Source organism: Orbicella faveolata, unplaced genomic scaffold, assembly GCF_042242905.1.
Source record: "Orbicella faveolata isolate gen_17 unplaced genomic scaffold, um_ofav_v1 contig_46, whole genome shotgun sequence".
NCBI lineage: Eukaryota > Metazoa > Cnidaria > Anthozoa > Scleractinia > Merulinidae > Orbicella > Orbicella faveolata.
In genome coordinates, this window is record NW_028301576.1 from 1,032,501 (window position 1) to 1,057,385 (window position 24,885).

At 44.5% G+C, this 24,885-nt stretch overlaps 2 protein-coding genes across 6 annotated transcripts in view; both read left to right on the forward strand.

The window, feature by feature from the left end:
- LOC110068002 (uncharacterized) overlaps positions 1–24,885 on the forward strand; it is a 35,552-nt gene that overhangs the window by 118 nt on the left and 10,549 nt on the right. The window contains exons 1-21 of one of the 5 annotated variants that reach the window (XM_089277368.1): positions 887–1,345; positions 1,982–2,058; positions 3,368–3,667; positions 3,926–4,213; positions 4,644–4,943; positions 5,202–5,489; positions 5,920–6,219; positions 6,478–6,765; positions 7,196–7,495; positions 7,754–8,041; positions 8,472–8,771; positions 9,030–9,317; positions 9,748–10,047; positions 10,306–10,593; positions 11,024–11,323; positions 11,583–11,870; positions 12,301–12,600; positions 12,859–13,146; positions 13,577–13,876; positions 14,135–14,422; positions 14,853–15,152. In XM_089277368.1, the coding sequence (XP_089133494.1) occupies positions 1,983–2,058; positions 3,368–3,667; positions 3,926–4,213; positions 4,644–4,943; positions 5,202–5,489; positions 5,920–6,219; positions 6,478–6,765; positions 7,196–7,495; positions 7,754–8,041; positions 8,472–8,771; positions 9,030–9,317; positions 9,748–10,047; positions 10,306–10,593; positions 11,024–11,323; positions 11,583–11,870; positions 12,301–12,600; positions 12,859–13,146; positions 13,577–13,876; positions 14,135–14,422; positions 14,853–15,152 (5,668 nt within the window). In that variant the 5' untranslated portion in view covers positions 887–1,345; position 1,982. Of the gene's footprint in view, positions 1–886; positions 1,411–1,981; positions 2,059–3,367; positions 3,668–3,925; positions 4,214–4,643; positions 4,944–5,201; positions 5,490–5,919; positions 6,220–6,477; positions 6,766–7,195; positions 7,496–7,753; positions 8,042–8,471; positions 8,772–9,029; positions 9,318–9,747; positions 10,048–10,305; positions 10,594–11,023; positions 11,324–11,582; positions 11,871–12,300; positions 12,601–12,858; positions 13,147–13,576; positions 13,877–14,134; positions 14,423–14,852; positions 15,153–24,885 lie in introns of those variants that run through there. The other 4 variants (XM_089277369.1, XM_089277370.1, XM_089277371.1 and 1 more) reach the window with 4 other exon arrangements.
- On the forward strand, positions 15,204–19,013 carry LOC149097849 (uncharacterized). The gene has a single exon (XM_089277373.1). It carries the CDS (start codon positions 15,568–15,570, stop codon positions 18,013–18,015), a length of 2,448 nt encoding a protein of 815 aa, XP_089133499.1. The 5' UTR covers positions 15,204–15,567; the 3' UTR covers positions 18,016–19,013.

Here is a 24,885-nt window from a genome sequence, read left to right on the forward strand (position 1 = left end):
GCAAAGTTTTTTTCTGTAGTTACCTTTTCTACGGCACGTACTTCCTAGCTATGTTAGCTGGATCAGTTAAGAACGCCTCACTTTTTCAAAAATTTACCTTGAATTTGATCGGTATTGCGAACCGATAAGGTGTCAATCAAGTCTTCATGTTTGCTTGATTGAAACGCGATGTTCACGAAAGTCACCTCGATAGATAAGATAGAGTTAATATACATGGCTGTGGTATTTGTTTTTTGCTGAGTCTCGTAGTTTTTCGTAAATTGTCCTCCAAAGTTGTCCTAAATTTAAGTCTTGAAAAGTGTCACGACAGGCCTTCGCTTGAGTGAAATTTAATTTCCGTAAAACTCCGAAAAATAAAGAGATCCGATCAAACGGATTGTGGGTTTTAGTATAGGTACATGAATGTCTTATAACACACAGGAAATGAGCTAAATCTGTGTCTCAAGCAAAATCGGCCGGACCGCTCTTACAGAGACACTCTCTCAATACCCTGATTGCGCAGGTTTTTGCTCTGTTTCGCGCTCCCGATTCAAGCGCCTCTCGCGCTCGTGGTATGCGGCGGGCTACGAGACTAAAAGCCTGGGAGCCGAGGCCCAAGTAGAGAGGTATACCGGGAATAAAGCCCAGGACGCGCCCGGTTGACTGAGTGGGTTCTCTGATATTTTATTACTCGGGGTTTTTGCCTAGGCAGCCTGTTCTAAGCTTACGAAAGTTTCTCCTCGAGATCGCTTGTCTTTGCGGCATGATCACAAGACGTTTAAAGTAAATATATTTGTTTAGTAACAGACTTTTTGTTCCGTTGTGAAACCATGCCATCAAACACGTGATTTTCCGATTTACGCACGTGAAGGGCTAAAACATGTTACATTTTCTTGGCTCAAGCGTGCGTGCTTTATTTTTGGCAAAGTCGATAATCCAAATATCATTCAATGGACAGATTAACAATGGCTCCTGTCACTGTGTTTTGATTAGGCTCTGGTCTTAGCTTCCGGCGTTTTACCCGATCTGATCTTTCTCTGTATACTGCTAACTCTACCGTGTTCATGATGTCGATGCGCAAAACGATGCCCAAAACGATGTTCATGGTGTCGATGCCCAAAACGTGCCGTTAATCACTATAATCTCTATTGAAGAGTCGTGTAAGATACCAGTAATTTTAACATCACTGCATGAATCTTAACCGTCGAACTTCCGTATTATGGTTATTATTCTTTTGACTTGTTGACTGACCGATAGGTGAATTTGAAAACTATTATTAGCTACAGTTCAGCATAAATACGGCGGTGCTTGTAAATTCAAGTGAGAAAAAAGTGGAACAATTTATCCAGCAAAGCTATTGAAGCAGGTAAGCTCTTATCAATTTTAATACAGGTCATATGCGGATCTCGAAATCGACGTCGAGCCATGAGTGTAAGCATAGTTTTTATTCTGCTACGGGTTTGAATAATTAATTGGAGTGATAAAATGCTGTGAGATGGTGAATACCTTTCGCTTGTCGGTAGTGCTTCACAGCAAACTGAGAATATTTCAGAAGAGAGGACGAAATCTCGAAAACGTCATGAATAAGCGATGAAATATTTGAAGACTCGTAGTGTTATTGCCGTGTTGTGGATTTACACAGTAACGAGATCCTCTTTTGACCAAAATTCTTTCTCTACTCGGCGATGTCAGAAACGATTTGCAGTCGCATCTTCATCGTGTACAATTTTCGCTTTTGCAGAACTTACATCTCTCTTTAGTAGGAAGAAATTAAGTCATTTCAGTTCGAAACGATCGTGACTTACAGGCTCAGTGATGTTCACAAGTTTTAAATCAAAGACTTTGAATATTAAACGAAATAAAAAAAATTGAAAAAAAATTAAAGGCTCTTATGGAAAACAGAAGTGTTTTACAGAGACTGAACTGACAACTGGCTTTAACCCGGAACAACCTAACAGATATGTCGCGATTAACTGATGTGATATTCCTTAATTTTTCACAGTATGGATCGTACAAAGAATCAAGTTTTCCTTGTCGTTGCCTTCCTCTGTGCCATTGTTTACAACTATGTGCAATGTGGTAAGTGTGAGACGTAGTGCTCTGTTCAAAGGCAACTGAAGGACACCCTCCAACTAGAAAGCAACTTTTTAATCAAAGAATGGAAGATGCGAATGCAGCCATAACACTACTGGAAAAATGACCTGAAAACATTTTTTGGGCTCTGAAAGGGATTCGAACCCACGACCTTTTTAATCAAAGTTTGCAAAAATGTAGCAAGGTTGAACCTTGTCAAATGTGGCGGGAAGTCTGGTCTAACAAGAGAATCTTTTAGACAAGCAAACATGACGAAAACTGAAAATAAAGAAAAAATCAGCTAGCTGAATATCAATATTACTTCACATCGGCCTTTCAGAGATGCCAAGAAATTTCACGGGTAGTTTAGACAGACAACATAAATAAAGACTCTAAAGGTGCTGTCGTAAACTAAGAGGATACGCGGAGAGAAAGCAGAGAGAAAGCCACCGAACTTGGAAAGAGACAAAAGAAGTGGGTGGCGGCTTTGACATCTCCTAGATGTAATTATCTGGAAGCTGCAAAATCCGAGCTATGCAAGATTTTTGGTTTTGTTGAAAATGACAGTGATTATGGAAGCAGTGATGACACAGTGGTGCCAAAAAAAGTGATGACAATGAAAGAGGTGCCAATAAAAGTGATCGTAATGAAATTGATGGCAGTGAAAACTGAAAATCTCCAGGACACAATGGTACTTCAGAGGATATAGGTCCACCATCCCGGGAAACGTCAAGATGTGCACTTTACCACGAGCCTTTCACTGAATCCGACTGATCTTATCAGTCATTCTGTATGTTTTCGTTGTTGGTACTGTTAGATCGTCAAATCTTCATAGGTCTCAAGATTTTGAAACTAGACTTATTTTCAGACCATTCGTAATAAAGCTGGAATGGTTGTTTAAAGTAGCCCAAAATATTTGCATTTTTAATCGTTAACACAGAAATCAGGTGCCCAGAAAATTGAGACCCTCCTCGAACGTAAGCGCTCGAAAAAAAAAAAACATGGCTTTCGCTACTTAAAAAATGACCGTTTTCTTCCAAAATACCATTGCTCATTACACAATTCTAGCATCTCTTACTTTTTCCGCACTTTCCATCTTTAAGTTATGCTTTTAAACATCTAGGAATGTTTCTCCAACAACCACGTTTTTTTTTTTGCATAATCACTGTATTGCTGTATTTGTAATCATTAAGTAAGGTTAATGCTCATTGTCATCCCGTTCAGCTCTTCAATAAATTACTGTTAACAAGGCAAACCTTCCACTGTTTACAGTGAATGTGCTACAGAGTTAGCTATGCTTAATCTATCTCAACAGATTATTGTCCTCAATACGCGAAAATTGGATGTTTTCAAGATCAGGGAAACCGCGCCATACCATCAATAGAAGGACAAGATTCCATCTTAGATGGCAGCTACCAGACAAGACGAGACTCCATCGTAAAGTGCTATAAAGCCGCTAAGAAACGAGGATTCCACATTTTTGCAGTTCAAAATGGTGGATGGTGTGCATCCAGTGCTACGGCTGGCAAGACCTTCAACAAATATGGCAAATCGTCGGCCTGCAAGTCAGATGGTAAAGGTGGACCATGGGCCAATCAAGTTTACTACATCACAGGTGAGCGGATAGCTGGTGACACAATCAAGCTACAGTTTAGAAAACTCTAAAGTTGTAAGTCTATGATGATGTCTCTTTGCATTGTTTAAGCTGGTAGGAAGAAATAGAGAAGCTTGGCAATAGAGTGCATGGAGATAGACTTCATTTCCAGAATCTGTGTGCGTGATCCTGGCACACGTTTGTGAGGACGAAAAGAAAAAATGTAAATCATGGCATATGGTTCTTTAATACTGCTTCTGTTTGTCCATTGTTGTGCAGGTTATGATGAGGTTGGATGCTATAAGGATACTGGAAGTCGTGCAATCCCAACGTTGGAAGGAAAGGATTCTATCTTGGATGGATCTTATTCTTCTCGTACGAACCCCATTGCCAAGTGCGCCGTGGCTGCAACGAGAGCGGGCTACGGAATGTTTGCAGTTCAGAATGGTGGCTGGTGTGCCGCTAGTGCTACTGCTTCCCAGACGTACGACAGGTATGGTAAATCTACGGCCTGCAAAGACGATGGTGAAGGTGGACCTTGGGCCAATCAGGTGTATAAACTTAAAGGTAAATCAAAAACATATCTACCTTACTCTCAACTGAACCGTTTTTCAAATTGCGCAGTTTGGACTGACGAAAGCCCGCATTATCCACTAACAATCACTTCATTGTGTTGAACGTAGTTTACCTCCTGGTTTTCTCTGAGATCTTTTGCCACCAAATTATGATCCATTTGTATCGACGCGGCTGCAATAGTTTGAAATAAAGTCGGTCTTGGCCTCTCAATTGAGTTGTCTTTTTCGTGGAAAGTTTAAAATAGGTGTGTACTGGAGGAGTTCACGGTACTGAAAAGGAAAGCTACCGGGTTACATCCTTTGCCCACTACTTACCTAAGCTCTGCAAATCATGATCTAGACCTCAGACTAGATAAAAGTAACCCAGACGAAACAACAGTCAATGTGTTACTGAGTTAGCGTTGTTTAACGTATCTTAACAGATTATCGTCCTCGATACGCGACCATTGGATGTTTTCAAGATCGGGGAAGCCGCGCCATACCATCAATAGAAGGCCAGGATTCCATCTTGGATGGCAGCTACCAGAAGAGACGAGACTCCATCGAAAAGTGCTATAAAGCAGCTAAGAAACGAGGATTCCACATTTTTGCAGTTCAAAATGGTGGATGGTGTGCATCCAGTGCTACGGCTGGCAAGACCTTCAACAAATATGGCAAATCGTCGGCCTGCAAGTCAGATGGTAAAGGTGGACCATGGGCCAATCAAGTTTACTACATCACAGGTGAGCGGATAGCTGGTGACACAATCAAGATACAGTTTAGAAACCTCTTAAGTCGTAAGTCCATGATGATGTCTCTTTGCATTGTTTAAGCTGGTAGGAAGAAATGGAGAAGCTTGGCAAAAGAGTGCATGGAGATAGACTTCATTTCCAGAATCTGTGTGCGTGATCCTGGCACACGTTTGTGAGGACGAAAAGAAAAAATGTAAATCATGGCATATGGTTCTTTAATACTGCTTCTGTTTGTCCATTGTTGTGCAGGTTATGATGAGGTTGGATGCTATAAGGATACTGGAAGTCGTGCAATCCCAACGTTGGAAGGAAAGGATTCTATCTTGGATGGATCTTATTCTTCTCGTACGAACCCCATTGCCAAGTGCGCCGTGGCTGCAACGAGAGCGGGCTACGGAATGTTTGCAGTTCAGAATGGTGGCTGGTGTGCCGCTAGTGCTACTGCTTCCCAGACGTACGACAGGTATGGTAAATCTACGGCCTGCAAAGACGATGGTGAAGGTGGACCTTGGGCCAATCAGGTGTATAAACTTAAAGGTAAATCAAAAACATATCTACCTTACTCTCAACTGAACCGTTTTTCAAATTGCACAGTTTGGACTGACGAAAGCCCGCATTATCCACTAACAATCACTTCATGGTATTGAACGTAGTTTACCTCCTGGTCGTCTCTGAGATCTTTTGGCACCAAATTATTATCCATTTGTATCGACGCGGCTGCAATAGTTTGAAATAAAGTCGGTCTTGGCCTCTCAATTGAGTTGTCTTTTTCGTGGAAAGTTTAAAATAGGTGTGTACTGGAGGAGTTCACGGTACTGAAAAGGAAAGCTACCGGGTTACATCCTTAGCCCACCACTTACCTAAGCTCTGCAAATCATGATCTAGACCTCCGACTAGATAAAATTAATCGAGACGAAACAACAGTCAATGTGTTACTGAGTTAGCATTGCTTAACGTATCTTAACAGATTATCGTCCTCGATACGCGACCATTGGATGTTTTCAAGATCGGGGAAGCCGCGCCATACCATCAATAGAAGGACAGGATTCCATCTTGGATGGCAGCTACCAGAAGAGACGAGACTCCATCGAAAAGTGCTATAAAGCAGCTAAGAAACGAGGATTCCACATTTTTGCAGTTCAAAATGGTGGATGGTGTGCATCCAGTGCTACGGCTGGCAAGACCTTCAACAAATATGGCAAATCGTCGGCCTGCAAGTCAGATGGTAAAGGTGGACCATGGGCCAATCAAGTTTACTACATCACAGGTGAGCGGATAGCTGGTGACACAATCAAGCTACAGTTTAGAAACCTCTAAAGTTGTAAGTCTATGATGATGTCTCTTTGCATTGTTTAAGCTGGTAGGAAGAAATGGAGAAGCTTGGCAAAAGAGTGCATGGAGATAGACTTCATTTCCAGAATCTGTGTGCGTGATCCTGGCACACGTTTGTGAGGACGAAAAGAAAAAATGTAAATCATGGCATATGGTTCTTTAATACTGCTTCTGTTTGTCCATTGTTGTGCAGGTTATGATGAGGTTGGATGCTATAAGGATACTGGAAGTCGTGCAATCCCAACGTTGGAAGGAAAGGATTCTATCTTGGATGGATCTTATTCTTCTCGTACGAACCCCATTGCCAAGTGCGCCGTGGCTGCAATGAGAGCGGGCTACGGAATGTTTGCAGTTCAGAATGGTGGCTGGTGTGCCGCTAGTGCTACTGCTTCCCAGACGTACGACAGGTATGGTAAATCTACGGCCTGCAAAGACGATGGTGAAGGTGGACCTTGGGCCAATCAGGTGTATAAACTTAAAGGTAAATCAAAAACATCTCTACCTTACTCTCAACTGAACCGTTTTTCAAATTGCGCAGTTTGGACTGACGAAAGCGCGCATTATCCACTAACAATCACTTCATGGTGTTGAACGTAGTTTACCTCCTGGTTTTCTCTGAGAACTTTTGCCACCAAATTATGATCCATTTGTATCGACGCGGCTGCAATAGTTTGAAATAAAGTCGGTCTTGGCCTCTCAATTGAGTTGTCTTTTTCGTGGAAAGTTTAAAATAGGTGTGTTCTGGAGGAGTTCACGGTACTGAAAAGGAAAGCTACCGGGTTACATCCTTAGCCCACCACTTACCTAAGCTCTGCAAATCATGATCTAGACCTCAGACTAGATAAAAGTAATCCAGACGAAACAACAGTCAATGTGTTACTGAGTTAGCATTGCTTAACGTATCTTAACAGATTATCGTCCTCGATACGCGACCATTGGATGTTTTCAAGATCGGGGAAGCCGCGCCATACCATCAATAGAAGGACAGGATTCCATCTTGGATGGCAGCTACCAGAAGAGACGAGACTCCATCGAAAAGTGCTATAAAGCAGCTAAGAAACGAGGATTCCACATTTTTGCAGTTCAAAATGGTGGATGGTGTGCATCCAGTGCTACGGCTGGCAAGACCTTCAACAAATATGGCAAATCGTCGGCCTGCAAGTCAGATGGTAAAGGTGGACCATGGGCCAATCAAGTTTACTACATCACAGGTGAGCGGATAGCTGGTGACACAATCAAGATACAGTTTAGAAAGCTCTAAAGTTGTAAGTCTATGATGATGTCTCTTTGCATTGTTTAAGCTGGTAGGAAGAAATAGAGAAGCTTGGAAAAAGAGTGCATGGAGATAGACTTCATTTCCAGAATCTGTGTGCGTGATCCTGGCACACGTTTGTGAGGACGAAAAGAAAAAATGTAAATCATGGCATATGGTTCTTTAATACTGCTTCTGTTTGTCCATTGTTGTGCAGGTTATGATGAGGTTGGATGCTATAAGGATACTGGAAGTCGTGCAATCCCAACGTTGGAAGGAAAGGATTCTATCTTGGATGGATCTTATTCTTCTCGTACGAACCCCATTGCCAAGTGCGCCGTGGCTGCAACGAGAGCGGGCTACGGAATGTTTGCAGTTCAGAATGGTGGCTGGTGTGCCGCTAGTGCTACTGCTTCCCAGACGTACGACAGGTATGGTAAATCTACGGCCTGCAAAGACGATGGTGAAGGTGGACCTTGGGCCAATCAGGTGTATAAACTTAAAGGTAAATTAAAAACATATCTACCTTACTCTCAACTGAACCGTTTTTCAAATTGCGCAGTTTGGACTGACGAAAGCCCGCATTATCCACTAACAATCACTTCATGGTATTGAACGTAGTTTACCTCCTGGTTTTCTCTGAGAACTTTTGCCACCAAATTATTATCCATTTGTATCGACGCGGCTGCAATAGTTTGAAATAAAGTCGGTCTTGGCCTCTCAATTGAGTTGTCTTTTTCGTGGAAAGTTTAAAATAGGTGTGTTCTGGAGGAGTTCACGGTACTGAAAAGGAAAGCTACCGGGTTACATCCTTTGCCCACCACTTACCTAAGCTCTGCAAATCATGATCTAGACCTCAGACTAGAAAAAAGTAATCCAGACGAAACAACAGTCAATGTGTTACTGAGTTAGCATTGCTTAACGTATCTTAACAGATTATCGTCCTCGATACGCGACCATTGGATGTTTTCAAGATCGGGGAAGCCGCGCCATACCATCAATAGAAGGACAGGATTCCATCTTGGATGGCAGCTACCAGAAGAGACGAGACTCCATCGAAAAGTGCTATAAAGCAGCTAAGAAACGAGGATTCCACATTTTTGCAGTTCAAAATGGTGGATGGTGTGCATCCAGTGCTACGGCTGGCAAGACCTTCAACAAATATGGCAAATCGTCGGCCTGCAAGTCAGATGGTAAAGGTGGACCATGGGCCAATCAAGTTTACTACATCACAGGTGAGCGGATAGCTGGTGACACAATCAAGATACAGTTTAGAAAGCTCTAAAGTTGTAAGTCTATGATGATGTCTCTTTGCATTGTTTAAGCTGGTAGGAAGAAATAGAGAAGCTTGGAAAAAGAGTGCATGGAGATAGACTTCATTTCCAGAATCTGTGTGCGTGATCCTGGCACACGTTTGTGAGGACGAAAAGAAAAAATGTAAATCATGGCATATGGTTCTTTAATACTGCTTCTGTTTGTCCATTGTTGTGCAGGTTATGATGAGGTTGGATGCTATAAGGATACTGGAAGTCGTGCAATCCCAACGTTGGAAGGAAAGGATTCTATCTTGGATGGATCTTATTCTTCTCGTACGAACCCCATTGCCAAGTGCGCCGTGGCTGCAATGAGAGTGGGCTACGGAATGTTTGCAGTTCAGAATGGTGGCTGGTGTGCCGCTAGTGCTACTGCTTCCCAGACGTACGACAGGTATGGTAAATCTACGGCCTGCAAAGACGATGGTGAAGGTGGACCTTGGGCCAATCAGGTGTATAAACTTAAAGGTAAATTAAAAACATATCTACCTTACTCTCAACTTAACCGTTTTTCAAATTGCGCAGTTTGGACTGACGAAAGCGCGCATTATCCACTAACAATCACTTCATTGTGTTGAACGTAGTTTACCTCCTGGTTTTCTCTGAGAACTTTTGCCACCAAATTATGATCCATTTGTATCGACGCGGCTGCAATAGTTTGAAATAAAGTCGGTCTTGGCCTCTCAATTGAGTTGTCTTTTTCGTGGAAAGTTTAAAATAGGTGTGTACTGGAGGAGTTCACGGTACTGAAAAGGAGAGCTACCGGGTTACATCCTTTGCCCACTACTTACCTAAGCTCTGCAAATCATGATCTAGACCTCAGACTAGAAAAAAGTAATCCAGACGAAACAACAGTCAATGTGTTACTGAGTTAGCGTTGCTTAACGTATCTTAACAGATTATCGTCCTCGATACGCGACCATTGGATGTTTTCAAGATCGGGGAAGCCGCGCCATACCATCAATAGAAGGACAGGATTCCATCTTGGATGGCAGCTACCAGAAGAGACGAGACTCCATCGAAAAGTGCTATAAAGCAGCTAAGAAACGAGGATTCCACATTTTTGCAGTTCAAAATGGTGGATGGTGTGCATCCAGTGCTACGGCTGGCAAGACCTTCAACAAATATGGCAAATCGTCGGCCTGCAAGTCAGATGGTAAAGGTGGACCATGGGCCAATCAAGTTTACTACATCACAGGTGAGCGGATAGCTGGTGACACAATCAAGATACAGTTTAGAAACCTCTTAAGTCGTAAGTCCATGATGATGTCTCTTTGCATTGTTTAAGCTGGTAGGAAGAAATGGAGAAGCTTGGCAAAAGAGTGCATGGAGATAGACTTCATTTCCAGAATCTGTGTGCGTGATCCTGGCACACGTTTGTGAGGACGAAAAGAAAAAATGTAAATCATGGCATATGGTTCTTTAATACTGCTTCTGTTTGTCCATTGTTGTGCAGGTTATGATGAGGTTGGATGCTATAAGGATACTGGAAGTCGTGCAATCCCAACGTTGGAAGGAAAGGATTCTATCTTGGATGGATCTTATTCTTCTCGTAGGAACCCCATTGCCAAGTGCGCCGTGGCTGCAACGAGAGCGGGCTACGGAATGTTTGCAGTTCAGAATGGTGGCTGGTGTGCCGCTAGTGCTACTGCTTCCCAGACGTACGACAGGTATGGTAAATCTACGGCCTGCAAAGACGATGGTGAAGGTGGACCTTGGGCCAATCAGGTGTATAAACTTAAAGGTAAATCAAAAACATCTCTACCTTACTCTCAACTGAACCGTTTTTCAAATTGCGCAGTTTGGACTGACGAAAGTGCGCATTATCCACTAACAATCACTTCATGGTATTGAACGTAGTTTACCTCCTGGTTTTCTCTGAGAACTTTTGCCACCAAATTATTATCCATTTGTATCGACGCGGCTGCAATAGTTTGAAATAAAGTCGGTCTTGGCCTCTCAATTGAGTTGTCTTTTTCGTGGAAAGTTTAAAATAGGTGTGTTCTGGAGGAATTCAGGGTACTGAAAAGGAAAGCTACCGGGTTACATCCTTAGCCCAGCACTTACCTAAGCTCTGCAAATCATGATCTAGACCTCAGACTAGATAAAAGTAATCCAGACGAAACAACAGTCAATGTGTTACTGAGTTAGCATTGCTTAACGTATCTTAACAGATTATCGTCCTCGATACGCGACCATTGGATGTTTTCAAGATCGGGGAAGCCGCGCCATACCATCAATAGAAGGCCAGGATTCCATCTTGGATGGCAGCTACCAGAAGAGACGAGACTCCATCGAAAAGTGCTATAAAGCAGCTAAGAAACGAGGATTCCACATTTTTGCAGTTCAAAATGGTGGATGGTGTGCATCCAGTGCTACGGCTGGCAAGACCTTCAACAAATATGGCAAATCGTCGGCCTGCAAGTCAGATGGTAAAGGTGGATCATGGGCCAATCAAGTTTACTACATCACAGGTGAGCGGATAGCTGGTGACACAATCAAGATACAGTTTAGAAACCTCTTAAGTCGTAAGTCCATGATGATGTCTCTTTGCATTGTTTAAGCTGGTAGGAAGAAATGGAGAAGCTTGGCAAAAGAGTGCATGGAGATAGACTTCATTTCCAGAATCTGTGTGCGTGATCCTGGCACACGTTTGTGAGGACGAAAAGAAAAAAATGTAAATCATGGCATATGGTTCTTTAATACTGCTTCTGTTTGTCCATTGTTGTGCAGGTTATGATGAGGTTGGATGCTATAAGGATACTGGAAGTCGTGCAATCCCAACGTTGGAAGGAAAGGATTCTATCTTGGATGGATCTTATTCTTCTCGTACGAACCCCATTGTCAAGTGCGCCGTGGCTGCAACGAGAGCGGGCTACGGAATGTTTGCAGTTCAGAATGGTGGCTGGTGTGCCGCTAGTGCTACTGCTTCCCAGACGTACGACAGGTATGGTAAATCTACGGCCTGCAAAGACGATGGTGAAGGTGGACCTTGGGCCAATCAGGTGTATAAACTTAAAGGTAAATCAAAAACATCTCTACCTTACTCTCAACTGAACCGTTTTTCAAATTGCGCAGTTTGGACTGACGAAAGCGCGCATTATCCACTAACAATCACTTCATGGTGTTGAACGTAGTTTACCTCCTGGTTTTCTCTGAGAACTTTTGCCACCAAATTATTATCCATTTGTATCGACGCGGCTGCAATAGTTTGAAATAAAGTCGGTCTTGGCCTCTCGATTGAGTTGTCTTTTTCGTGGAAAGTTTAAAATAGGTGTGTACTGGAGGAGTTCGCGGTACTGGAAAGGAAAGCTACCGGGTTACATCCTTAGCCCACCACTTACCTAAGCTCTGCAAATCATGATCTAGACCTCCGACTAGATAAAAGTAACCCAGACGAAACAACAGTCAATGTGTTACTGAGTTAGCATTGCTTAACGTATCTTAACAGATTATCGTCCTCGATACGCGACCATTGGATGTTTTCAAGATCGGGGAAGCCGCGCCATACCATCAATAGAAGGACAGGATTCCATCTTGGATGGCAGCTACCAGAAGAGACGAGACTCCATCGAAAAGTGCTATAAAGCAGCTAAGAAACGAGGATTCCACATTTTTGCAGTTCAAAATGGTGGATGGTGTGCATCCAGTGCTACGGCTGGCAAGACCTTCAACAAATATGGCAAATCGTCGGCCTGCAAGTCAGATGGTAAAGGTGGACCATGGGCCAATCAAGTTTACTACATCAAAGGTAGGCGGATAGCTGGTGACACAATCAAGCTACAGTTTAGAAACCTCTAAAGTTGTAAGTCTATGATGATGTCTCTTTGCATTGTTTAAGCTGGTAGGAAGAAATGGAGAAGCTTGGCAAAAGAGTGCATGGAGATAGACTTCATTTCCAGAATCTGTGTGCGTGATCCTGGCACACGTTTGTGAGGACGAAAAGAAAAAATGTAAATCATGGCATATGGTTCTTTAATACTGCTTCTGTTTGTCCATTGTTGTGCAGGTTATGATGAGGTTGGATGCTATAAGGATACTGGAAGTCGTGCAATCCCAACGTTGGAAGGAAAGGATTCTATCTTGGATGGATCTTATTCTTCTCGTACGAACCCCATTGCCAAGTGCGCCGTGGCTGCAATGAGAGCGGGCTACGGAATGTTTGCAGTTCAGAATGGTGGCTGGTGTGCCGCTAGTGCTACTGCTCCCCAGACGTACGACAGGTATGGTAAATCTACGGCCTGCAAAGACGATGGTGAAGGTGGACCTTGGGCCAATCAGGTGTATAAACTTAAAGGTAAATCAAAAACATCTCTACCTTACTCTCAACTTAACCGGTTTTTAAATTGCGCAGTTTGGACTGACGAAAGCCCGCATTATCCACTAACAATCACTTCATGGTATTGAACGTAGTTTACCTCCTGGTCGTCTCTGAGAACTTTTGCCACCAAATTATGATCCATTTGTATCGACGCGGCTGCAATAGTTTGAAATAAAGTCGGTCTTGGCCTCTCGATTGAGTTGTCTTTTTCGTGGAAAGTTTAAAATAGGTGTGTTCTGGAGGAGTTCACGGCACTGGAAAGGAAAGCTACCGGGTTACATCCTTAGCCCAGCACTTACCTAAGCTCTGCAAATCATGATCTAGACCTCAGACTAGATAAAAGTAATCCAGACGAAACAACAGTCAATGTGTTACTGAGGTAGCGTTGCTTAACGTATCTTAACAGATTATCGTCCTCGATACGCGACCATTGGATGTTTTCAAGATCGGGGAAGCCGCGCCATACCATCAATAGAAGGACAGGATTCCATCTTGGATGGCAGCTACCAGAAGAGACGAGACTCCATCGAAAAGTGCTATAAAGCAGCTAAGAAACGAGGATTCCACATTTTTGCAGTTCAAAATGGTGGATGGTGTGCATCCAGTGCTACGGCTGGCAAGACCTTCAACAAATATGGCAAATCGTCGGCCTGCAAGTCAGATGGTAAAGGTGGACCATGGGCCAATCAAGTTTACTACATCACAGGTGAGCGGATAGCTGGTGACACAATCAAGATACAGTTTAGAAAGCTCTAAAGTTGTAAGTCTATGATGATGTCTCTTTGCATTGTTTAAGCTGGTAGGAAGAAATGGAGAAGCTTGGCAAAAGAGTGCATGGAGATAGACTTCATTTCCAGAATCTGTGTGCGTGATCCTGGCACACGTTTGTGAGGACGAAAAGAAAAAATGTAAATCATGGCATATGGTTCTTTAATACTGCTTCTGTTTGTCCATTGTTGTGCAGGTTATGATGAGGTTGGATGCTATAAGGATACTGGAAGTCGTGCAATCCCAACGTTGGAAGGAAAGGATTCTATCTTGGATGGATCTTATTCTTCTCGTACGAACCCCATTGCCAAGTGCGCCGTGGCTGCAATGAGAGCGGGCTACGGAATGTTTGCAGTTCAGAATGGTGGCTGGTGTGCCGCTAGTGCTACTGCTTCCCAGACGTACGACAGGTATGGTAAATCTACGGCCTGCAAAGACGATGGTGAAGGTGGACCTTGGGCCAATCAGGTGTATAAACTTAAAGGTAAATCAAAAACATCTCTTCCTTACTCTCAACTGAACCGTTTTTCAAATTGCGCAGTTTGGACTGACGAAAGCGCGCATTATCCACTAACAATCACTTCATGGTGTTGAACGTAGTTTACCTCCTGGTTTTCTCTGAGAACTTTTGCCACCAAATTATGATCTATTTGTATCGACGCGGCTGCAATAGTTTGAAATAAAGTCGGTCTTGGCCTCTCAATTGAGTTGTCTTTTTCGTGGAAAGTTTAAAATAGGTGTGTACTGGAGGAGTTCACGGTACTGAAAAGGAAAGCTACCGGGTTACATCCTTTGCCCACTACTTACCTAAGCTCTGCAAATCATGATCTAGACCTCAGACTAGATAAAAGTAATCCAGACGAAACAACAGTCAATGTGTTACTGAGTTAGCGTTGCTTAACGTATCTTAACAGATTATCGTCCTCGATACGCGACCATTGGATGTTTTCAAGATCGGGGAAGCCGCGCCATACCATCAATAGAAGGACAGGATTCCATCTTGGATGGCAGCTACCAGAAGAGACGAGACTCCATCGAAAAGTGCTATAAAGCAGCTAAGAAACGAGGATTCCACATTTTTGCAGTTCAAAATGGTGGATGGTGTGCATCCAGTGCTACGGCTGGCAAGAACTTCAACAAATATGGCAAATCGTCGGCCTGCAAGTCAGATGGTAAAGGTGGACCATGGGCCAATCAAGTTTACTACATCACAGGTGAGCGGATAGCTGGTGGCACAATCAAGATACAGTTTAGAAACCTCTAAAGTTGTAAGTCTATGATGATGTCTCTTTGCATTGTGTAAGCTACACACATAGAGACTACTGGTTCTGGCGCAGCAGTGATAACTGGGAAGAGAACGAACAAAAATAAACCTCCCACGTTCAACTTCCACCCACCCACGCACGAAGTTGAACGTAGCAGGTTTATTTTTTGTCCGTTCTCTTCCCAGTTATCATTGCTGCGTCCATAACCAGTAGTCTCTATGTGTGTGTGAGATGTTGCGTGTTACACAACATAAAAGAAAACAAAGCGCGGATGTTACACCGAAAATGCCTGCACTGATTATATACAAAAGTGCGCCAGAAATATTTCCTATTGAACAAGTATCTGCAAAGTATATACGCCGAGATGGCTGCGGCAAGATTTTCGTCCGATGTTCTGCAAATGTTTTGCGGCCGAATACCAACAGGGGTAAACAGAAACCAACGTAAACCATTAGAACCACAAAAAGTAGCAGTATTCGGCCGGTTCCAAACATATCAATATAATAACCCTGATCTCCGTACATGGGGAATGGATTTATCCGAAAGAAATCAGTACAAAAAGGATCTGTTGATGTCTGCGAGAGAAAATAAAGAAAAGTTCACCGATTTGGCTGAACAAGAAGTCCAAAGGTTAAAAAGCGGAAAAGTAAGTGTTGCGTTAGAAGTAAAGTTTTCAAGAGAAAGAGACGGAAAAACGCAAGATATGAAGCACTTTTTCCGTGACAAAAACAACCAGCCGTTCCTTTTCATGACGCCAGATAAGGCCCAGATAGAGCAAAAATTTGACGAATTTATTGAAAACACAAAAGGAGAAATAGAGCACTGGTCAGAGAGGGGATCAGGATGGGAAGTTGAAAGAATAACGATTGCATACGTAGATGTCGAAATCTATCATCTAATTCTTGGAGGAACCTATTTGCCTCTTCCAGCTTGGCTGGCAAACAAGAAGGCAATAATCAACGTGAAAAACAGAGACAACGAATGCCTGAAGTGGGCTCTCAGAGCTGCTTTATTCCCCCCAAAAGATGGGAATGACCCGCAAAGACCAAGCAAATATCCGGTTAACGACGGCATAAACTACGAAGGAATCGATTTCCCAACGCCGGTAAAGCTTGAGGCTCAAAACAAAAGCCTCGCAATAACATTATTTGGCTGTGAAAACAAAAACGTGTTCCCGCTCAGGCTAAGCGGCAGAAGAGAAGAAAAGAATATGAAGCAGGTAAACCTGATACTAATTGAGTCAGGGGAAGTACAACACTATTGTTGTGTAAAACGGGTGAGCGCTCTGTTGTTTGATAAGTCACTGAAGAACAAAACCCAATATTGCTTGATGTGCTTGTCGCGTTTCACAAAAGCTAACTTGCTCGAGGACCACAAAAAATATTGCAACGGTGTGAACGGCAGGCCGACAAGGATCGAGATGCCAGAGGAGGGGAAAAACACCCTTTCCTTCCAAAACCATAGCAAACAGATGAAGATGCCCTACGTGATTTATGCGGACTTCGAGGCTTTAGTAAGAAAGATTTCGGGCTGTGAGCGTGGGCCAGAGAGAGATCAAACAAGCTATACAGAGAAGACCGAAAGGCATGAGGCATGCGGGTATTCTTACATGGTTGTGAGAAGCGACGGAGAGGTTTCAGGGTCAAAGGTTTACAAGGGCGAAAACGCGGTGGGAACGTTTTTAAGCGACATTCTGCAGGAAGAAGAGAAAATAAGAGAGAGTTTGGCCGCACCAAAGCCGATCGTGATGGCGGCCGAAGACTGGGAAAAATTCAGAAAAGCAACTGATTGCCTTATTTGTAACAAAAGTTTGATAAAAGACGAATTCTTAGATTCTTTACCTGTTTGGAACATCGAAGAATCCGGCGAAGAAGGCAGTGAAAAATGCAGTTATTGGGGCCAAGGCCACAAAAAATGTTTTTACATGGCACAGAAAGAGCAGAAATGGGGTGTTCAAAGGCTAAAAAGACTGGCAGACAAAAAACACCAGTTGGAGGCAAAAGCACAGGAAAATTGTAAGTACTGTGGAAACCCTTTACTTCAGAAAAACTACAGAGACGCAGTAAAAGACCATTGCCAAATAACGGGCAGGTACCGCGGAGCCGCGCACAGCGAATGCAATAAGAAATTGCGAATAAATCCCAAGACTGACCAAATACCAGTTGTATTCCACAACCTGAGGGGCTACGACGCGCACCATGTAATGCAAGCGTTGTCACAGCTGCAGAAAGAGGTGAAATGCGTCGCCAACAACATGGAGAAATATATCACATTTTCAGTCGGAGGTCTGCGTTTCATCGACAGCTTGAACTTTTTGCAAGGAAGCCTTGATTCACTTGTAAGCGCAACACCAAAGGAGTCATTGAAAATAACATCAACCATTTCAAAAGGCAGCGACCTGCTTTACAAAAAAGGGATCTACCCTTACGAGTACATGGACTCATGGGGGAGATTCGGCGAGACAAGGCTTCCGGACAAAGAGAAGTTTTACAGCAAGCTGAACGACGAGCACATAACAGACGAAGAGTACGCGCACGCGCAGACTGTCGGGGAGGCTTTCGAATGCAAAACGCTGGGCGATTATCACGATCTTTACGTGAAAACTGATGTCGCCCTTTTGGCGGATGTTTTTGAGAACTTCCGAAACCTGTGCCAAGAGCAGTACGGGTTAGATCCGGCGCATTATTTCACGTCGCCAGGCCTGAGCTGGGACGCGCTCTTGAAAAGACGGGGGTCGAGCTTGAGCTATTCACAGACCTTGAAATGCATCTCTTCGTGGAAAGGGGAATGCGGGGCGGAATCTCCATCGTGAGCAAGAGGTACGCCAAAGCAAACAACCCGCAAGTACCGGACTATGACCCAAGCAAGCCAAAAAAATACATCATGTATGTCGACGCAAACAACCTTTACGGATGGGCAATGAGCAAGCCCCTCCCGAAAAGAGATTTCAAATGGAAACGCGTCATGCCCACAGAGGAGGAGATCCTGAAGAAAAAAGAAAACGCAAAGAATGGTTGGATTCTTGAGGTTGATCTTGAATATCCTGCAGAACTGCATGAGGAGCACAACAGCTATCCCCTGGCGCCGGAGAAAAAGGTCGTGAAAAAAGAATGGATGTCGGCCTACCAAAAGAGGCTGATGAAAGACCTGGAGCTGAAACCCCCGGACAGCAAGAAGCTGCTGCTGACACTTGAGGACAAAAGCAACTATGTCGTGCATTACAGAAACTTGCAGTTTTATCTGAAGCAGGGCATGAAACTGAAGCGCGTGCACAGGGTGTTGGAGTTCGAACAAGAATGCTGGATGGAGCCGTACATCAGGATGAATACAGAATTCAGGAAAAACGCAAAGAGCGACTTTGAAAAGAACTTTTACAAGCTCATGAATAACTCGGTTTTCGGCAAAACCATGGAAAACCTACGTAACCGCGTTGACATAAAAATAGTGCGCACAAATGAGACGAAAAAAATAAGGAAACTGGTTGCCAGCCCTCTGTTCTCAAGGCACGTTTTCTTTTCAAACGACCTGGTCGGAATCGACATGCGAAAAAGCAAGCTGCTTGTCAACACGCCGGTCTACACGGGGATGACGATTCTTGACAACAGCAAGATCCTGATGTACGACTTCTTTTACAACGAGCTTAAAAAAACAATACTGCTCAAGGTGCGAGCTTTTGTACACAGACACCGACAGCCTTCTGCTTGAGATCGAAACGGATGACGTCTACAAAGACATCGAAACGAACAAAAATCTGTATGATACGAGCGACTACCCGAAGGAGCATCCACTCCACTCAAACACCAACAAAAAGGTCTTGGGCAAAATGAAAGACGAATGTGCCGGAACCCCCATAGCAGAGAGTGTGTGTCTGAGACCGAAAATGTACTCCATCCTGAAGGCGGACGAAAAAAATATCAAAAAAGCAAAGGGCGTAAAAAAGAGCGTTGTCAAGAAACAAATAACGCATGAAAAGTACAAGGAAACGCTTTTTGGTGCGGAGCAGCAATGGCATGGAATGAACATTCTTCGAAGCGAGGGACACGAGATCTACGGCATGCATCTAAAAAAATTTCGCTTTCACCGTTTGATTCAAAACGATGGATAGGTGACGATGGTATCCATACAAAAACTTACGGGTACACCAGCTTTGATATATTGCCTACATTAACGGATGATGAACTTAGAGAGTTAGAGTCACTTGCTCTGGGGGTAATTGTGTGTTTGGAGGGTTAACCAGCAGTTCTTCACGCACGAAGCCGCGCTTGGGACCGTCGTGCAAATAGTAGAGAACGGGTTGATCCGGTTTGGTAAAAGATCTTTCAATGCTGTAAACTTTCAAAGACCAGATTGGGTCTGTGGCTCTTTTTACACCGCCTTCAAGCTCTCCGGGCTGGTAGAGATAAAGAACGTGGACAAGGGCGGGGAGTATTTTTTCGTTTTTTCCAACAGGCCTTGAATAAGGGGTCGATGGCCTTGCATAAACAGATTTTTCTTTGATGGCAACGGCGGGTTTCTTGCCGATAAGGCTTGTAACCTCGTTGTTCAAAGCCAAAACAACTTCTGGAAGTCTTTTCACCCAAGCAGTGGACCGCTGGCCCTCAGGGAGTCGCATTTCCACGGCGTACTGGTGCCCGAACAAGCGCTCAGCCAGTGTAGGTTGAAACGTTCAACAATGGCCTGGTCGCGGTGAATGTCAACCCGCCCGCGCCGGATATATGTTTTGTGCTTTTCCATCTCTTTTGTGACAGCGCCCATGAATTAGCGCCCTGGGTCAACCTGCAGCATTTGAGGCCATTTGAGAGGCGCGTGCTTGTAAATCTTCTGCAAGGCCTTGGCGACCTCATCGGAATTTTTCGAAGTCAGGGGTTCGGCCTCTTTGTAGCGGCTGGCCACGTCGACAACGGTCAGCGCATATTTGAAAACTTTGCGCCCACGGGGCAGTTTATCGTGCGGTAGAAAAAGAAGGTCCGCCTGGTGGACCTCATTGGGTGTTGGAACGTCGAATTTCGGCCGAGGAATTCGCCTTGGCGCTGGGAGGAATATCTGCCAGAGCGCTTGCTTGATCAGCCACTTTTTTGCGGTTTCTTCAGGTACCTTGGCAGCCTCGGCTAATTTTTTGATCGCGGCGATACCTTTCTAGTAGCCCCCCCGGGCCGTAGTATATCTTTGCGAGTTTGGCGTCCATAGCGCTACTATAAGTAAGGCGCAAAAAAGTTTAAAGGAACCGGAAGGCTGCGTAGCCAAGAGCTAGCGCCCCGGCACCCACATACATACATACATACATACATACATACATACATACATACATACATACATACATACATGCATACATGCATACATGCATACATGCATACATGCATAAATGCATACATACATACATTTTGGTCCCCGAGGCACTGTTTGAGCGCAATGCTGCCCGCCATGACGGCGGTGAACTTCACGTAATTCATCGCACTGCTGCTGGGATCAGAAGTAAAACTCTCTTTTAGAACCTTTTTTGCGGCCCAGCCGATGCCAGCGGCTAAGCCAGTGATAGTAGCGGCCTCCATGATGGTCTTAACAAGCTTGTCGTCGGACATGGTAGCTTTTGATATAAGGAAAATAACAAAAGTTTAAAACTAAATTAATTTTACTCATCTTCTTGGTCTTCTGAGTCGTTGTTGGCATCTAATTCTCGAGAAATAATACCAAAAAAAAAGTTCTCCTACAATTTTTGCGGTTTTTACGTTTTCTGGGTCATCAAGAAAAATTTGACAAATTTTTTCTGCATTTTCTGGATCCCCATCGTAACATTTTGCAAGAGATATTAAAGCATCCATTAATGTATTAACGAGACCTCCGTTGTTGGCCATAGTGCTCATAATAAGGAAATAACAAAAGTTTAAAACAAAATTTAATCTGTCTTTTCTTCTTCATCCTCGTCATCCTCGCCATCCTCGCCATACAAGTATGCGGCGGCCAAAATATCGCGGATTTTATTTCCTTCTTCATCTTTTTCAAACAATGTTGCACGCAAAAGATCGCGGACTGTATGAAAAATCTTTAAGTTGAAGTCGTACCATAACAGCCCGATACCAAAAATTGCTGCTGAAGAGATAAGAATTTGGGGAACGTCAACAACTTTCTTCATGTTTATCTACTACAGGTGAAAGTTTAAATCATTTTTCTTAAAGCTTTTGGCTGTGTCGCGTGAGCGGGTTCTGGCTCAACACGCAGGGGCTCAGGTGTTTTTTTGTCGAATGCGGCCTTGAGCTCTTCCCGTTTGTAATAAATCCCGACCAGTGAAACGAGTATGCTGCCAACAGCAAGCCATTGGGTGGTGCTGAGGCTGCTATTTTTTTTTCTCCGCCGCACTTTGGGCTTTCGCCTTCTGTAGTCGGGGCTGGCTCAGGAGCAGCTGTGGCGGCTTTCGCCTTTTTTCCGCGAGATAAGCCTCTGCTGCTTTCTTCTGTTGTTCCCGGGCCAGCCGCGTTCTTTCAGCAACCATTCTTCCGGCGGCCAAACGCCTGGGATTTTTTACGCGCTGCGTTGTCGTTGTTGCAGTCGGAGTTGTCGCTTGCTGTGTGGCATCGACAGCAGGTGCTGTATGGGTCTCGCCCTGAGAATGTGCCGTAACGGCAGGTGCGCTCTCGGATTGTTCGGTAGACATTCTGGAACAAGTCTGTATGCTGTGCAAATGTAATAATGCTGAGCGTTACTCTGCGGTCGTTCTGCAATCACTCAGCGGCGTTGAGGATTGCTGTTGAGGAATTTCTTCCAATTTCTGTTCGGCATTTCTGTCCAAATGGGAGTTATAATCAATACGTTTTGTGGTGATAAACACCGCGTTGGCAGCAGCAAGAAACCGGCCGCACTTCAAAGCAAGGTTGCCGGCCAGATTGGAGAGCTCTTTGTTTAAGATGTAGTCGTTTCTGAGTTCTTTTTGATAAGCGTCGATGTCTTTGATGTCAACGGCCATTCCGACCGCTTTGGTTAAAAGAAAAATGAAGCTGTCGATCAAACGTTCTGTTGTCTTTGAGCCCACGTATGTCTCGTACCTTTTGGTGTATTTCTCGACATCTTTGTCACTCAGGCGCCTTACCTGCTCATGTGTTACCTACACTCCGATGGCCTCTTTGGCTTTGCCTGTAGATACTAGCACGGCCAGCTGCTCACGAAGAGCAGGAATGTCAGGTCCGGGGGCGGTTGGAACTATGCCACCTACTGGACCACTCGGCGGCTCGAGCTCGGTTTGAAGAAGGTTCATAACTTCTGCTAACGCGGCCTCTTCTTCAGCCATTGTGCAAGGCTATATACAGCTTTCATTTTTTTATTCAAAAGGCCTTTACCCCGTAGGGGTGGCGAAGCGAGAACACAAGATAAGAGAACTTTCGCTCTTTCAGCTTTGAAACCAGACCTTTGTACTCATCCTGAGAGAGTTCGCCGGCGTAATCATCGAAGATGGCTTTCGTAGTCTTGGCCGAGGGGGTGTAAAAGAGAACGATCGCCGCCACGTTCTCCCGGAAGGAAGCTGTTATGCCGGTCATCTTCTGGGTCAGCATCCAAACGCTGATGCCCATATGTCGAGCAGGGAAGGCGAGATTCACCAGCTCGCCTGTACGCCCTTTCACATCTTTGGAGGCTGCGCAGTCATCGAGTATTATGAGCGCGTTGGTGCCCTCGAAAAGCCATCTCACTAGCTTCAACCACTTTTCCACATCGTGCTGCTCGCATACTATCACATTCATTCTTGGATCATTTTCACCAATTTGTTAGTAGGTCTTGTTGTGCGCAAACGTCGGGCAGATGAGCACGATGTAGTCGAACTTGAAGCGGAAAGGGCCGTAGATCTGGTCCACCACGAACCTCGATTTGCCTGAATTCGTCGGCCCCACAATGAGAGCGTTGAAGGGAATCTTGCTGGGGTCCATGTTCATATTCAACACCGCAAAGATTCCAGCTGTCTGTCCATAATGTTGAACTGGGAGTCGGAGATCACGAATATATGGCAGTTCACGTCGCCAGTGCCTTTGGCTTTCCGCTCAATTTCCAGCTGGACGCCGTCTGTGCTGTTCACAAGCCGCGTGCCGCTCGCGTGCATCAACGGATCCGCAATGAAGCGCATATCAATAACAAGCCCGAACCTATCACCGGCGTAAAACTTGGTCATATCCATGTGCTCGGTTTTGTTCATCTTTTTCGAAAAGAAGCCGCGGGCCTCTTCCAACGGGTCTTTGGATTTGATGCCGTCGTTGAAAAGCATGTTGGGCGAGCCGTTGACCGTGACGCTGACTTTCGTCAGATCCGGGAAGATGTATTTTTCCGAATCTCTGGCGCCCGCAGCATACGGTTCTACAAAAAGGAGGAGAATGGCTTTGAGCGATCTTCTTTGGGCGTCGACTTTGATGTTGAGCCTCGTGTCGCAAAAAAACCACTTTGGAACGCATCACGTGGTCGTAAGCGAACTCTTTGCCGCTGGTGTAAACGCTGAGCGCCTCGTCTGCCAGAGACTTGCTGCGGATAATTCTGTACTCGAGCTGGATGTTGGTCAGCCTGTATTTGAGCTTGGTTGGATCGGAGCCTCTGACCACCTGTGAAGCTGGCGCAAGGGTTATTTCGAACTCGAGGTCGTTGTAAAGGGCCTTGGGGTAGAAAACGCCGTTGTCAGTCACGATCTGATGGTCCAGCCTGATCCGGTAATTGCTTCCGTATACCTCGTTCAGCTTGTTTTCAGCGTCGACGCCCGAGGTTTTCTTGTCTCCCGTGCCTGAGCGGATCTTGCAATCTTGCAATCTTGCAAAGATCCTCGCTCTGAATCCCTTCGAGAGCCATGAGGTCACGCTCTTCCTGCGAAAGAAAAAGGTCTTCAAAGATGTTGTAGATGTCGTGCCCAAGAGTGTCTTGAAGGATGGTGCCTCCAAAATTCACGACCAGATGGTCGACGAGCGGCCACGTGACGTTCTGGACAAGGAAATTGTTGGCGTGCCCACCAGAAAGGTCGATGTCGAAGACAAGCGCCAGCGAGCCCGGCACCAGAACCTCGTCCTCATTCAGCTTGGGCACTGAAACATACAGCGTATCGCCGGGGTTGGCTTCAGTGCGTCCAAAGGTGATTCGATTGACCGTGCGTTTGGCCTTCATGGCGCCAAATGTCTTTTCGTTGTACGTTGGGCGAAGGTTCTCTGGCACTGACATTGTATAATACGCCTGCGATTATTTTTCTAATTTAAAAAATAACAGGATTGAAATATATTGCTATGGAGAAAGGTGAGGGAACTAGCTTTGAAAACCCTGCTTTTGACCGAGACGATTGGAATTATTATGAAAATGAAGATGCCAACGAAACGAATCCTTTCATCCCATACAATGCATCAACGCCAAATGGTAAAGAAGAAATTCCAATGCAGACAATGCAGAATGAAAAAAGCGGGATGCCTAAAACGTCTTATGCGGAAACCCCTTTCACCGGAGCTCAGGCCCTGAGTGCACAAGCGTGGGTTGCTGCAAATGATCTCTTCCTGGACATGAGCTCAAGCGAGCTTGAGTTTTCATACAGCTCAAAGGGGAAGCTCCAAGTCAAAATGTTTGGAGCTGGCAAAAAAACCTATAACGTGTTTACCAAAAACATGAGAACGGGAAGAGATCAGATTAATCCAAGCCTTTCGAAAGAAATAAAAACTGCTCTGGTGGCTTCCAAATACTA

Coding starts and splice junctions, on each gene's coding strand:
- LOC149097849 (XM_089277373.1), top strand. CDS start 15,568: ATGGCTGCGGCAAGATTTTCGTCCGATGTTCTGCAAATGTTTTGCGGC.